The 15,642-nt window shown below is 39.9% G+C and overlaps 1 protein-coding gene across 2 annotated transcripts in view; it reads right to left on the reverse strand.

Annotated features, from left to right (window-relative positions):
* The window catches only part of FNDC3A (fibronectin type III domain containing 3A), a 223,333-nt gene that overhangs the window by 69,232 nt on the left and 138,459 nt on the right, over positions 1-15,642 (reverse strand). The window contains exons 1-2 of one of the 2 annotated variants that reach the window (XM_045289044.1): positions 13,130-13,197; positions 8,457-8,533 (exon numbers count right to left, since the gene is read on the reverse strand). In XM_045289044.1, the coding sequence (XP_045144979.1) occupies positions 8,457-8,533; positions 13,130-13,136 (84 nt within the window). In that variant the 5' untranslated portion in view covers positions 13,137-13,197. Of the gene's footprint in view, positions 1-8,456; positions 8,534-13,129; positions 13,198-15,642 lie in introns of those variants that run through there. The other variant, XM_004714055.3, reaches the window with a different exon arrangement.

Here is a 15,642-nt window from a genome sequence, read left to right on the forward strand (position 1 = left end):
AAAAAAAAAAAAAAGACCTCTTTCAAAGTACTGAAAAGCAAGGATGTTACTTTGAGGGCTCAGGTGCACTTGGCCCAAGAAGTCACAGTCTTTTCAAATGCACCGTACGTATGGGAAAGCTGGACGTTGGCTGAAGAGAAGACTGAAGAAGAATCGATGCCTTTCAGTGAAGGTGCTTGAGAAGAACATGAAATCACCATGGACTGCTAACAGGACCAACTGCTATGTCCAGGCAGACAGATGGCCAGAGCACTCCTAGAGGCACGGCTGGTGGAAACTTCATCTTGTGTACTTTGAGCATGTTATCCAGAGACCAGTCCGTGGAGAAGGACACAGTGCTTGCTAAAGTGGAGGAGCAGGAAAAGGAGGCCCTCAATGAGATGATGTCATTCTCTAGGGACTGTTCTCTCTTGAAAACATAGGACCGGGCATCCCAGTGGAGGAGGAGGAGGAGGAAAAGTGGGTGCAAGTTTGGTTAAGGAATAATGATCAAATGCTGCCTATAGGTCAAGTCTGATGGAGACCAAAAATTGAGCACTTGATTTAGCAATGTAAAAGTCATTCTCATCTTGATGAGAGCGGTTTTAGGGGAAAGTCCTGATTAGAGCGGATTTAAGAGAAAAAGTATGGAAAAGAATTGGAAATAATCATTAGAGAGCACAATTTTGGCAGGTTTTGTAGCAAAGGGCAACAGAAAATAAGTTGGTAGCTGGTAGGAACAAGGTTTTGTTATTTTAGCAAGTGCAATTACATCAGGCTGATATATTAATGAGAACAATACAACGAAGTAAGCAACTGGTGACACAGAAGTGAGAATATGCTAGAATAGGAAAAAGGGAATAGGATCCAGTACGCTAGTGGGAGTACTGAGTCTAGACAGGAGCAGGAGTCTGTCTCTGCTCCAGATGAGGAAGCAGAGTATAGAGGAAAGAGCAGAGTATAGAGGAAAGAGCAGATGATGTTAACTCCAGATGCTGTTAGAGACATGTAACTAGGAGTCAGTGGAAGGTCCTGATTTCTCTTGAATGAATTTCCAGCCACCATGAATGATCTCAATGTCATCTCCCTCTTCCAAATTTCTCGTGTATTTATTCTGTACCACTTACTTGCTATTCCTAGTACTGTAGTATTTGCTAGAGGTACTGGTGGGTCAGTGAAAGAAATCTTGCCTATCATTTGTGAAACTTGTTTCAATCTCTGGTCAATAGACCTCATGTGTATGTATCCACATGGAGGCTTGCATGTCGCTATGATGCAGAATAGTATATGTATTTCAGTTAAGTTTCCAGACTAACAAGAAAGGTCAAATATTAGTCAATGAAAACCCTCATAATCATAATGATCTGATCTGTAAGCCACCATTGGGATGGGCACAGGACTAGACAGTATTTCCTTTTGTTGTATGAGGCCATCATGTTTGTTAATTTTTGAGATACATGCTTTAAGAAAAAGGTTTATTGAGCTGTAATTCATATCCCATGAGCTCATAATTATGTAGTGTCTAATTCAGTGACTTTTAGTATATTCAGAATTATAGAACTATCAACACTGGTTGACTTTTGGTCCTTCTGTGGTCTCATCGTGAACCCAGAATTACTCCAACTTAAGTTCTTACATAGTAACATTATTTCTGATCTGTCAGTCTATAAACATTTACTTTATATACGTAACTCCACAGACACATGCGATGTCATCAAGTGACCACAAACTCCTTTCTTTTCAGCCCTGTTACTCTGACTACATGTCTCTCCACCCTCATCTAAGAACCTCTAAGTCCCCCTACCTTCGCCACATGCACTCTGTCCATCTCTTTTGGGTATCCTACCCAGGAAAGACAGAGCCCGAGCTTAGACTGATTTTCAGAATCTTTGAAAAGCTTACTTAATTCATGACTGTGCTGACATAAAGGCAAAGTGAAATAACAAGCCCAACTCAAAGGAGTAACCTGAAACTTGTCCTGAAGTTGATATAATCCCTTTCCTTTATATTGTAGGTGCTACAATTCCCTCTCCCCCTTCCTATTCAGTACCCTGCTCATCACTACAGCAAACTATTTTCCATAAATAACACGGTAGCTATTATAGAACTGAAAGAGAAAACTTTTTAAAATGATTTTTAAAAGTCTTACTCTTACTAACTTAAGAAGTGTTATTCTGTGCTGCAATGCAATGCTACTCTTAAAACCAAAAGACCTACTGCTGTCACGCAGATTCTAATTCACCGGGACCTTACAGGGAAGAGTACACCTGCACCACAGTCTGTAGTATAACTTTAGGGGAGTAGAAAACTCCATCTTTCTGCCATGGGGAAGTTGATGAATTTGAACCACCACCCTTGTGGCTACCAGCTTAATGCTTAAACCAATATACGGGTAACCAGGTCACTCCTGATAATCTTACCAAGCCCAAACCAACCAATCCCATCACCATCAAATCAATTCCAACTTACAGTAACCTTATATATGGTTTCAGAGGCTGTAAATCTTTCCGGAAGCAGACAGCTTCATCTTTCTCCCATGGCGTGGGCTGGTGGGTTTGAACAGAGTGCAATGCTTACCAGGCTGCACCACTAGGGCTTTACTAAATTAATACTATCTGCCAGTGAGGTCAATTCCTTCTACTCTTGTCACCATTTGTTTCCCGTGTTATCAATTACTTTGTGCCCCTCTGGACCCTCTCAATTTGTTATCTCAGTTCAACTATTCATTGCTTTAGTGAGCCCCAAACTACTTTCTTATCACTGTTATCCACATATCTTAACCTTTGGCTCAACTCCCAGCTTCTAGATTTGCTATCATTATATTTGCGTGTATGTCAAGTTCTGGACAATCATTAAGTGCTTAGTTGTACTTAGAATCTGGTTCTTACTGATTAATTGTATTTACTGTGTTTACTGACTACAATTTTATTTACTCAACATAAATTCTGTGTGTTGGGAGAGAGGAGTTTCTAGTGGTGTGAAAAGGCTAGAATATTGGTTTATAAAATTATTATGATAATTACAAGACTAGATTTTTATCTTTTGACTACCCTTCTGTGCTTGAAAATGATATATATTTTTAAAAGGTAACCTTGATCCTAAAGTAAGAGTGATGGTAGTAACTCACTAGTCTCACATAACCCTTCCAGAAAGATGATTGCTAAAGCCCACTGATTTATGGAACACCTGTGTGTGAGCTCCCTCAAACATAAAAATGAAAAGGCAGCTCAAGGAACTTAAAGCCCTGTATGAAGAAACATACACAGATCCACATACACAATTCTAATACCAGTATGTAACACACAAGCAAGAAGTGGTACAAATAACTTGACCTAGATCCTCAAGGATGGGTAGAATTTTAAAAGCAGAGGTGGGAGACGACATCACATTAAAAGCGCAGAGAAAGGAAAACATCAAGCGAGCATGTGAAAAGTCATGTCTGGATCCAAAAGTGGCTCCGTGACTGCAAATACTAAGAGAAATGTAAAGGTACAAAGGCAAACTGGGACAGGGCTGGACAAGGCCTCAGTGCCAAGAAATTTAGACTTCATTCCATGGACAGGAATGCCAAGCAAAGAAATGAAAAGATAAATGCCATAGAGAACTATTTTGATAATCTGATTTTCTAAACAACTGAAAGCAGACTAGAACTAAAAAGCTTATAGAGGCACCTGGTCTGAAGACACAGAACCCTTGACTTGGATGACAGTGCAATGGCTAAGCACTGGGCTGCTGGCTGGTGGTTTTAACTCACAAGTTGCTCTATGGGAGAAAAGCCCCAGGGAGACGCTCCGATAGACTGCAGTCTATGTGCACTGGTGTTGGGTGTAATGGAGGACGGAGGTCCATGAGGCGAGGATGGAACACGTAGGTTGTGGAATCCAGGAAGGTTTGATTAGTAGTTTGAACTGTTGAATACAACGTTAATAATCTGGAATGTAGCGCCTACCTAATTTACAACAAAAGTTTGTTTTGTTTTTTAATAAAAAATCTACAGAAGGGAAAAAAGCTTAGTCTAGGAAACAAGGGCAGTTCTACTCAATCCTTGAGTTGTCATTAGTCAGAATTGACCTGCCGAGACACACTAATACTCCGACAGCCACTGCACTCAGTACTGGGGAGATGAAAGATAGAAAGATGAGTGAGGACATTGTCCTGCTAGTTTTTTATTTCATCCCTTCTACTGTTCTGCCTTATACATTAAGTCAGCCACACTGCTCCCCCACCTCCCCCCCTTTGCTATTCCCCAAGAATGTGCTGGTTCAGGCCAGGTACTGAGCCATTTCTTTTGCCCAAAATCCTTTTTCCCTAGATATGCACCTGGCTAATGTCACCTTCTCAGTGCGGTCTATCCTGGCAACGTTGTTTTAAAACGTAATCAGCTCTCCTTTTATTTCTTCCCTATCATTCACCATGTAACGCAATTCATCCTTTATCTATTTATTAGGTGTGCTCGTTTCTCCCTACCAGAAAGTAAACTCCACAGGGACAAGGAAAGGTCTTTGCCTCTTATTCATGAGCATGACTACAAGAATGTCTGGCATATGGGAACACTCAGTACATATTTGTTAACAATTTAACATACAGACTGTGAGGTTGCACTATTTTCTCTCTAAGCAATGTGATACAGTGAGAGAAGAATATGTGTCATTTGTCTGGAGAGCACAAAGGAAAGGTATCTGAAAAGGCTCAAGGGACGTTGCTTCTAAGAAAGTTGTATTTAGTGAAATGAATATGAGGTGTGCTGTAAAATAAAACGGAACAGTCTTACCTGCTGAGAACAGCAGCAAAGAGATCTACTGTTATTTCACTGAAATGATTTGTCTTAATCATCATTCCAGTTTTAGCACCCAATACAGAGCTAGGTATATGAGGGGTTACCCCTCCCCAAAATAGTTTTTCAAAACTATGTATTTAAATTTTTTAAAAAACAACCTGATCACCTTCAAAGTACTCTCCATTACGTTGAAAACATTTGTCAAATCTGTGATTCCATTCTTGGAAACATTTTTCAAGCTCATCACTTTGGATGGCTGACAGCACCTCTGTTTTTTCTTCACCTCTTCTACTTTTCAAATTGCTGTCCTTTCATGGCCCTCTCCATTCATGGAAACAAAAAGTAGTCACATGGTCAGGTGAGTAAGGTGTGTGGAGCAAGAGAGGCATGCTGTTTTTTGCCAAAACGGGCACACTGAGATGGCTGTGTGAGCAGGGGCACTGTTGTAGTGGCATAGCCAGTCCCCCATCTGCCACAACTCAGGCCTTTTTGGTCTCACACTGTTACGCGGTCTCTTTGGAACCTCTAAACAGAAAGCTTGATTAACAGTTTTATCTGGTTGAATGAACTCCAAATGCACTAAGAGTTGACATTTTCATCCTTTTGGGAAATTTACGTCCACGAGGTTTGTTATCAACGGACATTTCACCTATTTGAAATGAAAAAACCACTTGTACACTTGAGTTTTTCCCATAGTGCTGTGCTTGTAAGCTGTGTTCTACATCACAGCTGTTCTGCAGCATTTTTCCCAAGCAGGAAACAAACTTTCATAGCCACATGCTGTTCTCTTAAATCGGCCTTCACAAAAAGGAGGTTTTAGTAAAACTGCTTTTACAAAAAAAAAAAATCACTGTCACCACAGAAAATTCCCAGGCGATGCCCACGGGGTAGACTACACCGGAGCGAGCTGCCCCATACTCACCTTGTAGGAAACACGCACACTACGAAAGCTTCGTTCCGCCCAGCGCAGTGCTGGCATTCTGGGGTACCTCCTTGTATCGTGCCATTTAAAGGTTTGTTAACCTGAACTAAGCTAGATAAAGAAAAAGAGCAGCCATGGTCTTTACACAAGCTAAGGAGGAGAAGTCGGAGAAGTAGAAAAAGGCAGGATCACATTATGTCCATGAAATCCTGATGTCAAATGTTTAGAGGTCACAGATCAATCTGGAGGAATGCAAGTTGGAGCTGTCACATAGCACAAAACTGTAGGTACACTAGGAAAAAATGCAGACTATAATATGTAAAGGAGTCAGTAGTATGCTAAAGCAAAAGTAGAGGTATTGGGTACAGATTCTTCTTCTGAAAAGCTTACCAAGTACGTTCAAATACATTCTCTTACTTGCCATCACCTTAACAACGAGGGCACAGAAACGACAGGGTTGACTCGTCCAAGGCCAGGCAGCCGGCAAAGGTATGAAATAAAACACACACTTCGTTTTTCTGACTGATTCTCTGATTAGGGCCATGCAGCGCATGGCATGCAGGACACGTTCTGTGAAACTGCGTTGTGCGGTATCACTGTCTGGCTCTGCTTTTGCTTTCAAACCTCTCCAGCTGTGCTCCAGCCAGTCGTGATCACTGACATGCGGAGTGATTTCCCTTTGCTCCTCTTTAATGTCATTACCGATCTCTCCAGACCTTCTACAACTCCTGTTTGAAGCCCTCTTAGCCTTGTAGCTCAGTGGAGCTGATGCTTAATAGACTGGAGAATATTTTGTTTTTGACGTTCATCTTGATAGTCCAGTGAGACATAGCTAAACAAGGCACAATCAATCACCTTCACTTATTTTCCACGTCATGTTCTTTAAGATCCTTTTTCTATTTCAAATCCATGACTTCTCTTTTGCTACTTACTGCTGCTATCATTCACACTTGTTCTCCTGCATTTGGGAGCCAAGATACACTTCATAGACATATTTTCAAGAGAAAACGAAACAGAGCTAACACATTCAAAAGATGCACAATACATGAGAGTGGAGGCTGAGTCAAAACATAAAGTTACACAGTAAACTTTTGAAACAGAAATCACAGTATAGTACAAACACAAGGCAGTAACATATGTTGATCAAGTCACGTATATTGTAAGGTACGTATGTACCGCACATTATAGGTATTATGACTGGAAGTGCAACCACATTGTATACAAGACATATGTCACACGTAGGGCGCTGTGGTGCCTGTTCTGTTCTATGACTGGGATTTCTTAACTGGGCTACGCGCTGGGCTGGTAACTACAAGGTCTGTGGTTTGAATCCAGAAGCTGCTCCATGGGAGAATGATAAGGCTGTCTAATTCTAAAAATATTTTCCCCCAAAGTCTTAGAAACCTCAAGGGGTTGTTCTACCTTGTCCCATGGGTCATGATGAGTGGAAGCGACTTGGTAGCAGTCAGATTCCCGGGTGGCTCTGCCAGCTAAGCTCTGAGGGAGCTGCCTGTTCCTGCAGAGATTTAGTCTTGGTAACTGGATATAAGGTAAGTACGAGTTGGAATCAACTCCATGGGAGTGGTTTATCATAACCTTATGGGACCATGGACATATATGCAATTGGGTTTTGCCCAAACAAATATTATGTGGTACAAGACTATTACTTCCCCTCTACCCATCCATCCGCATGCTGTGACCTTCATATAGGTAATTAGTTGTTGTTGGTTTGATCCTGACTCAAAAGCACCACCTGCTCTGCAAGAGAAAGAGGAGGCCCTCTTCTACTACTCTAAGGATGCACAGTCTTGGAAACCTACAGGGGCGGTCCTACTCGTCCCTATAGGGTCACCGGGAGTCAGAAATGACTCCGGCAGTGACTTCAGTGGGCTTTCTGGCAACAAGGTAATAGTGACTGTTTTACTATGACTTGTGTTAAACTGTGTTCCATAGGATTTTCAAGGCTACCTTTCAAATCACCAGGCCTTTCTTCTAAATCCTGTCTGGATGGGTTTGTACCACCAATCTTCTGGTTGGTAGTACAGTGCTCAACCATTTGCATTCCCTAGGAATGTCCTTTCTAGTGACAAGATTTATAGTGGGTAGAGAATCCACTGCACTATCCCACCAATATTCAGGCATGAAGAAAATTCCGTCTTCTTGTACATTTAGTGCCTACAAAGAAGGTGGCTATTTCCATAAAGGATTTCAAGCAATGAGTGCAGACTACACAGAATCTCAGTAGTAGGAGTTATTAGACATCCGCACACCTTACAGTTTAATCTAGTTTGTATATGCAAACCATAAGCTATCTCTTATTCTCGAAGTTACAGTTTCCCAACCAGTGTACAGGAAAGGGTGTATAACCTTTAGGGTTGCAGGTCTAAAGTCTCTTTTATCTACTATAATGTACCATATAATTATTACCGGTTTCTGTGTGCCATTGTCTGAATAGGGTGAAAAGCACTGTCTTGGGTTACTCCTACACACATAATTACTTAAAAATTTGTTAGGGTATGCACCTTTATATTAATATATTTACATTACTAATGTATTCAAAGAGATAAAACTTTATAATGAATTCTGTTTTGTAACTCAATATCCAAAGATAAGGCTAAATATATTTGCCTTCTTTCCAAATATACTTAAGAGATTTATCACAAATATACTATACCTTTAATACCTATAATCTGAAAGCACTCAAATGACATCTTTTCATCAGACTCAAAGCTAAGATATGACATAGATTTCAAGAGAAAAACTAAGAAGAAAACATACCTGTGGAGCATATCCAGGAGGCACATAAATAGGAGGCACAGAACCATTTGGGGACATCATTGGAACCTGAGCAGGACCTGAGAGAGTTACAGACAATGTATTCATACATGGTCATTTCACGTGTCAGAAGTGAAAGCAACTTGAATTACAATTTGAGTGTGTCTTCTAAACAAGGTCTTGCAGTGGGGTATGGCGGGCAATTAACCGCAAAGTCGGCAGTTCAAAAGCACCACCTGCTCTGCAAGAGAAAGAGGAGGCCCTCTTCTACTACTCTAAGGATGCACAGTCTTGGAAACCTACAGGGGCGGTCCTACTCGTCCCTATAGGGTCACCGGGCGTCAGAAATGACTCCGGCAGTGACTTCAGTGGGCTTTCTGGCAACAAGGTAATAGTGACTGTTTTACTATGAAAATAAAACAAAAACTTTCCACTGCTGTAAGAGGCAGAACGTATCTCATGAAGTGCACGACCCTTAATGCTCAGTTGTTTCTAAAACGTGTCTGGTGATAAGTTACCTGAAAAACGCTTTACAACACAGCTTTCCAGGCTATCTTAAAGCTACACAATAGAAAATCAATATACTAAATCAATAGTAAATCAATACACTTGACTACATTCCAGGCAATTCTGATGACTGTGCAGTTTAGAAACATTGATGTACAGCAGGGTTGGCAAACTCTTGATAGAGAAAAGCTAATCCTGTCCCCCTCACAGTAATTTAAAACTTATTAAAGAGCCATAAATATATTTTTACAAATGAAATCACCATCACCTGAATAATATCCATTACATTTTTAAATATTTTGCTTCAGTGTCCTATGTACATACCAAAATAGCTGCATACGGTTCAAGAGCCTCAGTTTGCAGAGCCCTGGGCTAGAGCAATCCCCACGTAGGTGATACCTCCACCTCCCCGTGGGGGGGGGCCCACAAAAGCAGATGCTACACGCTCCTGGATTACAGGCTGCAGTCCTGACTGCAACTGTGAGGAGTTGACCTGGAGCTGATCTGTGAGTTTTCTTGTTCCTATTGAAGTGGCAGAGTCTCTGTGAAGCTTTGGACAGTCTTATGGCCTTCTGATTGCTTCCTTCATCTGTATTACTTGTCTTGGTCGTATCTTTGTCTTGCTTCAGACTTAATAAACAGGCCTCTACAAATGATATATTTGAATTTCTTTTTCTCCCCTAGGAACTCCAAAAATACTCACTGCAATTGATTCAATTCTGACTCCTGGTGACCCCGTGGTTTCCTGAGATGTACTCTAAAAGGGAGCGGAGGGTCTCCTCTTTCTCTATTTGTGTGGCCAGTGGTTTCCAACCACGTGGTTAGCAGCTCACGGGGCAACCCACCATACCAGTAGGGCTCCCCCTAGGGTACCAGGAGCTAACATTTTATTAGCTTTAAGGGGGTATCTTCCCTTCAGATCCTTTCTTTGCTGTAACTTTAGATTACATTATACCTCTCACCCACCAGTTTTTAATCACTTGACGTGAAATCCTTTCAAAGAGCCTTAGTTATTTCTGAGGAAATACCGTACATACTTGAGTATAAGCCGGCCCAAATATCAGCGAGGCACCTAATTTTACCACAAAAACTGCATTAAAAATGTGCTGAAAACTCAGTTTATACACGAGTATATATGGTGACTAAACCCTAGAGTCTGATGGAAGAATGTAACAGGGGAGAGGACTCCTTTTACAGGTAGAGTTTAAATCTACAGGGTTCATAAAACAGTCTGTTCTTTTCTGTATGAAGACATGAAAAAGGAAAAGTTCAATAGTAAGTTAGAAAGCAAATTTCACTGGTAACACTCACATCCTTGAGAAATGATGCAGAGCAGGGGGGCTAGAGCCACTCTCTTATTTCTTGGGAAGGGGGTCAGGGGACGGCAGAAGAAAGAGGCTGGGAAGGGAGAAACAACAAAGGAAGGGATGGAATGAGAAAAGATAGAGAGAAATAGGGCTCAGGGTGGAAATATCAGTCAGTGGTATGGAAAGGGGTGAGAGAGATGAGCAAATGAAAAAGGGAAAGCTGGGTGGAGGGAGAGGGGTGGGAGAGCAGAGAAAGGGCGAGGAAAGGGAGAAGAGAGTACAGAGGAGGGGAGGGAAGGAAGAGGAGACAAGAACTGGGGAGTACAAGGTGGACCAATGCGAAGAGCAAAGAGACGAGATGGGGAGAAGAGAGCGTAGGGACAAAACTCACGTGACTTTAAGAGAAAATCAAGGGGTCTGAGAGACAGAGTATGTGTGCAAACAGGCATGCAAGAGCCCTTTTACAGAGTACCAAATTAAACGAAATAAAGCTATAAAAATAACTTTCCAGCAAAATATTCCTCAGCTAAAATAAGCTCCCTAAATAGATGAAGTTTTCATCATAAAATAGCTACTTATATGTTGGCACAGTGGGTCAGCCACTGAGCTGCTAAGAGCAATGTCAGTGGTTCAGAGGCACGAGGCGCAGTTCCACGTAGGAAAAAGAGCTTTGCTGCTCCCGAAGTATTTAAGCTCCAAAACTTAAAGGGGCAGTACTCCTCTGTCCTGCAGGGTTGTGATGTGTTGAAATGGACTCCATGAGCAGTGGGGTTTGTTTTTAAAATGCATATAGGAATCCTTCTAGCTGAAAGGTATGTGGTTCAAACCTACCTAGAAGCTATAGGCCACTGCCATGAAAACCCTATGCAGTACAGTAAGTACTATGAGGTAACCAGCAACACTTACAGAAAACCAACTTCATGTCATTGGGCCCCCCCCCCCCAATATCCTCTACTCTTTATAAGGGAAATGTTATCATTAACAACCCCATTTCTTGGATATGGACATTGAGGCACAGAGAGGATAAACGTGCCCAGGTGGCAAAACTGGATTAAAATCAGACAGGGTCATTCCTACGGCTATACGTCTTTGCTATTGGCAACCGATGAACTCTGAGATTTAAGAACTATGTCCTAATGTTTCCAAGAAAAATCAAGGCTTTCAGTTTCTTGAAAAACAAAGGGAAAAGGAAGAAAAAACTTCTCTTACGTTTAAGCCAATGTGGTTCACTGAGAAATTTTGTGAACTACTTTACATCTCTACAACTTACATGTTAATGTCTGTAAACCGAACTCAAAGAGAAATAAGGACAATTATGCCTTAATCAGCAAAAATGCTGATTTACTTCTACTAATTTAAATAAAACTGTAATAAAATACCCATAATTAGATTTCAGAAGCATGAGAACTGGTTTAGAAATTATAATGTGCAAAATTTAGCTGAGAACTGAAAAAATATTTGAAAACCATACTTATGATTTTAATAAAGATTACAGCAAAAAAATAAATATTTACATAGCTTCTATCGTATTAAATCATTAGAGCAGAGATTTTTTGCCATTGAAGCTTTTTAAAATTACATACTTGATTATATTTAAAATCAAAAGGTGCTTTGCGCTGTCTTTTTACTAAAACTAAAAAGACATAAACACTATATAGATAGAAGTTAAACCATATTATATTTCAATAGCTGCTAAAATAGTATAAAATCCTACTTTATTCTTTGATTATATTTAAGTGTACTAAAAACAGCACACATCTAAAAAAATAAAAACAGGACAAATCTTAAGTAAGCCAGTAGATATTCCTAATTGAAGTCCATGTATAACGATTAACTTATTTCTTTACAAAGCAATCATTTCAACCTAGCAAGTAAATTTTCATAATTGAGGCTTCATCATCATACATGTTAGATTTTTTTTGAAAAAGAGTATCAGTACCATATTTAATACTTAAAGGACTGATTTTTAGTACCCATCAACACTGACTAAATTTCTCATTGTATGAACAGTTTATATGCAAACGTAAATATTTAGTGCCACGATGTCTAAAGTTACTATGTGTTTACAGTAAAATCCTAAGACCTTGAATACTTAATGACAGACATGTTTGATTTGCTACTTTATTTCCAAAATTATTTTCCAATGCTTTAAGTGTTGATTTATATGTAGTCAGTGAGGGGAATTCTGCCCCAAGAAAACAGCTAAATCTGCTATAGTTTGTACCATTAAAGTTACACCTGGTGCAAAAGTAACAATATCTAAACAACTATGAAAATATGTAGTAGCTTTTTAGTAACCTACTTGATTTGGGAAAAATCTATTCAAACCATCACCCCACAGAAGAATTGATTCAACAACTGCCTTAAGGAAAAATTTAAGAAGCCTCTCATCCCGTCCTTAAAAAGTGCCGCCAAAGACTTTAAAAAGGAGATTTCATCCAGTATAAGTTAACATTATCTTTGCTACGGTCTATTTACATTTAAGAGATTTTTTTCATTTCTTAAAATAAAGAAACTGCAGTTGTTAAAGAATTTAAATTCATAAAAGGCAACGGGATGAACTGTTACACATTCATCTTGATAGCAAGCTTTTACTTACAATAGCCCCCACCCCCCTAATCTGATGCCGACTTTCAGAAACGTAGTAAAATAAAGGCACTGGAAAGAAATACTCGGAGCGATATAAAATCAGCTCCATTATGCACACACGCTAATCTTTTTTATAATTACACGGAGATAATTTAAAACATTTTTCAGCGACTGGCACCAATTTAAAAGGAAACCATATGGCATTTTAGTTCGGTACAGTTTTCCATGTTTTAAAACAAAAGCGGAATGTTCAAAACAGCTAGCAAATCTTACCACTCATTTTGTTTTTACAGCAGCAGCAGAGGAGAAGAAAATCTAACAAGGAAACAGCGTAGAACACGTTAACAATTCTAATTGGAGAATGGTGGCTGCCCCGCCCCCTCTCCTAGCAGGAAGAGGAAAAGCGCCTTTGACCGAGTCACGTGATGCACGCCACGTGACCGGCACTAACCCGGGAACGGCAACAAAAAAAACGATCCTCCTTGTGGCCTTTCTGACCGAGTGCTTTACACTGTCACTGCCCTGAGTCATGAAGCGATTCAACGTTCAAGGAAATATACACATACTTTAAAATGAGCTTCTTGATCTTCACTTTCCTCCAATTACACCTCAGGCACTAATTTTTAATTAAGTATTTTATTTATCTAGCCTACTGTTTAAAAAGATTAGCTTATGTGTAACACATGTGTAACACTTATTTATAACAGTTGTATTGGCACTTCATGCGCATGTCAAGCAATTCGACAATTCAATCACATCAAGAAGAGTTGGGCAATTATCACCACCATCAATTCTTGAGCATTTTCTTCTTCCTTGTACTCATTGTTATTAATATAATTATTTAATTATGGCAAAAATATACACAACAAAACAATCTCTAGCAACTTCTACATATGTAATTCAGTAACACTGATTTTACTCTTTGTGTGGTACAACCGTCATTGATATCCTTTTCCAAATTATTCCACCACCATTAACACAAACTCAATGCCCCCTAAGCAAAAACTCTTCCTCTATCACCCATGGTAATATCACTGATCAAGTTCTTTTGTTGTTGTCATTTTTTTGGACACAGTCTTCACATATCGTACCCTTCCATAGCTAAGTCGCTTTTTCAAAGAGTTGTATACACATCATCACAATCAGTTCTAATACTCCCTTCCTCTCCCATATTCATTGTTGGCTACCCAATGCCCTCCCCTGCCCCCACAGGCCACCCCCACATCCCTGAAGCCACTGCATCAGTTATTATGAATCCGTGCCTCTGTATTTCACAACCTGGGAAACCCAATAGAAACAATAAAAAACAAACCAAAATGGCAAGAAGAAAATCATAATATAAAGATTATAGAAATAAGGGGCAAGAAGGAAAAGACCACCGTTAATATTTTAAAAGCCAGAGAAAAAATTTCTGGTGTGGAACAAGCAAGAAACACTTGATCATAGAGCAAATCAAAGGAGAGGTCAACTGACTATTCCATTATACTACGGTTCGATTCACCACAATCAAGTTTATAATAATCTCTGTCTGAGAGTAAAGCTGGTGGAGCCCCTTGGCTTTGTCTAGAGGGGATCTGTCAGAGGCTTAATCTGACTAGATACCCTGCAGAGAGACTTGGGGCTCCCAGAGCTTTCTACAAATTGGGTATGTGTTACATTTATTTATTTTTAAAATTTGGACTGAAGTATACCTCCAAAACTTGATCCTCTCTCCATCCTCAATCCTTAAGGAATGCATTTCCTCAACCACAAGGAGTTATGTTTCAAGCAAATGACAGCCTGTGTGAATAAAGTATGAACCATTTGTTGGTTTTACTTTCTTTTTTCCTGGTAAAAAAAAAATTTTTTTAACCTGGACACAAATACTGACACTTGGTGGAAGACATTCTCACTCATATCCATGAATTCTGGAAAGATAAGCCATGGGTTCAGGAGAGCAGAAAAGTAGAGAGTAGGTTTATGCAGGTTAATTTTGTACATCCTACACTTCTTCCTAAGAGTCAGAGCATTCTACCCAAGCACAACTAGAGAGGAGAACCAAAGACGAGGTTCTGTTACAAGATAATGGAGGGGAGGAAGACTGTAAACTTTTGGAGAGCTTTTCTTTACATGAAATAAAGAAGAGTCATAAATATACAAATATACAGGAAATGAAAATGACTCATTTGTTGCACACTTGGAAGAAAACCCTATATTCAAAAATGCACGTTTTAAAGATAGATTTAATAACTATCAACAAAGAATTTACTTCTTGGAGTTTTGCCTTTCTTTAAATAACTAAATCTAATTATCAATTTAAAGCACCAGGTACACTGGCTGTTACCACTGAATAAGTCGAAATTTATTTTAAGTTAATGACACACTATAACCCCAAACCAAACTCGCTGCCATCGAGTAATGCTGACTCATAGAAATCCCCTGTGGGTTTCTGAGACTAACAGTTTACAGGAGTAGAAAGCCCAGTCTTTCTCCAGAGGAGCTGCTGGTAGGTTTGAATTGCTGACCAGGCAGACCGCAGTCCAACTCGTAACCACTGCACCACCAGGGCTCTTTACTGAATGAGGTCTAACAGTAAGCACTATAAAATTATAATTTGGGGGAGCATAGCTGTGTGTTATACAGTGCTTACTACGCACTACGCACATTCAGTGTTTTATATGTATTGACTTATTTTATCTTTATCCTTAGCTTCCTTTCTGCTGTTACACGTGTTCTGCTTCCGCATGGTCTCCTTCTTCTCCTGCCACAACCCTGTTATCACAGTTTCATTTCCTCAGACCAGTATC

This window comes from Echinops telfairi, unplaced genomic scaffold, assembly GCF_000313985.2.
Source record: "Echinops telfairi isolate 266 unplaced genomic scaffold, ASM31398v2 ScPeMD7_24;HRSCAF=84, whole genome shotgun sequence".
Classification (NCBI taxonomy): Eukaryota; Metazoa; Chordata; class Mammalia; order Afrosoricida; family Tenrecidae; genus Echinops; species Echinops telfairi.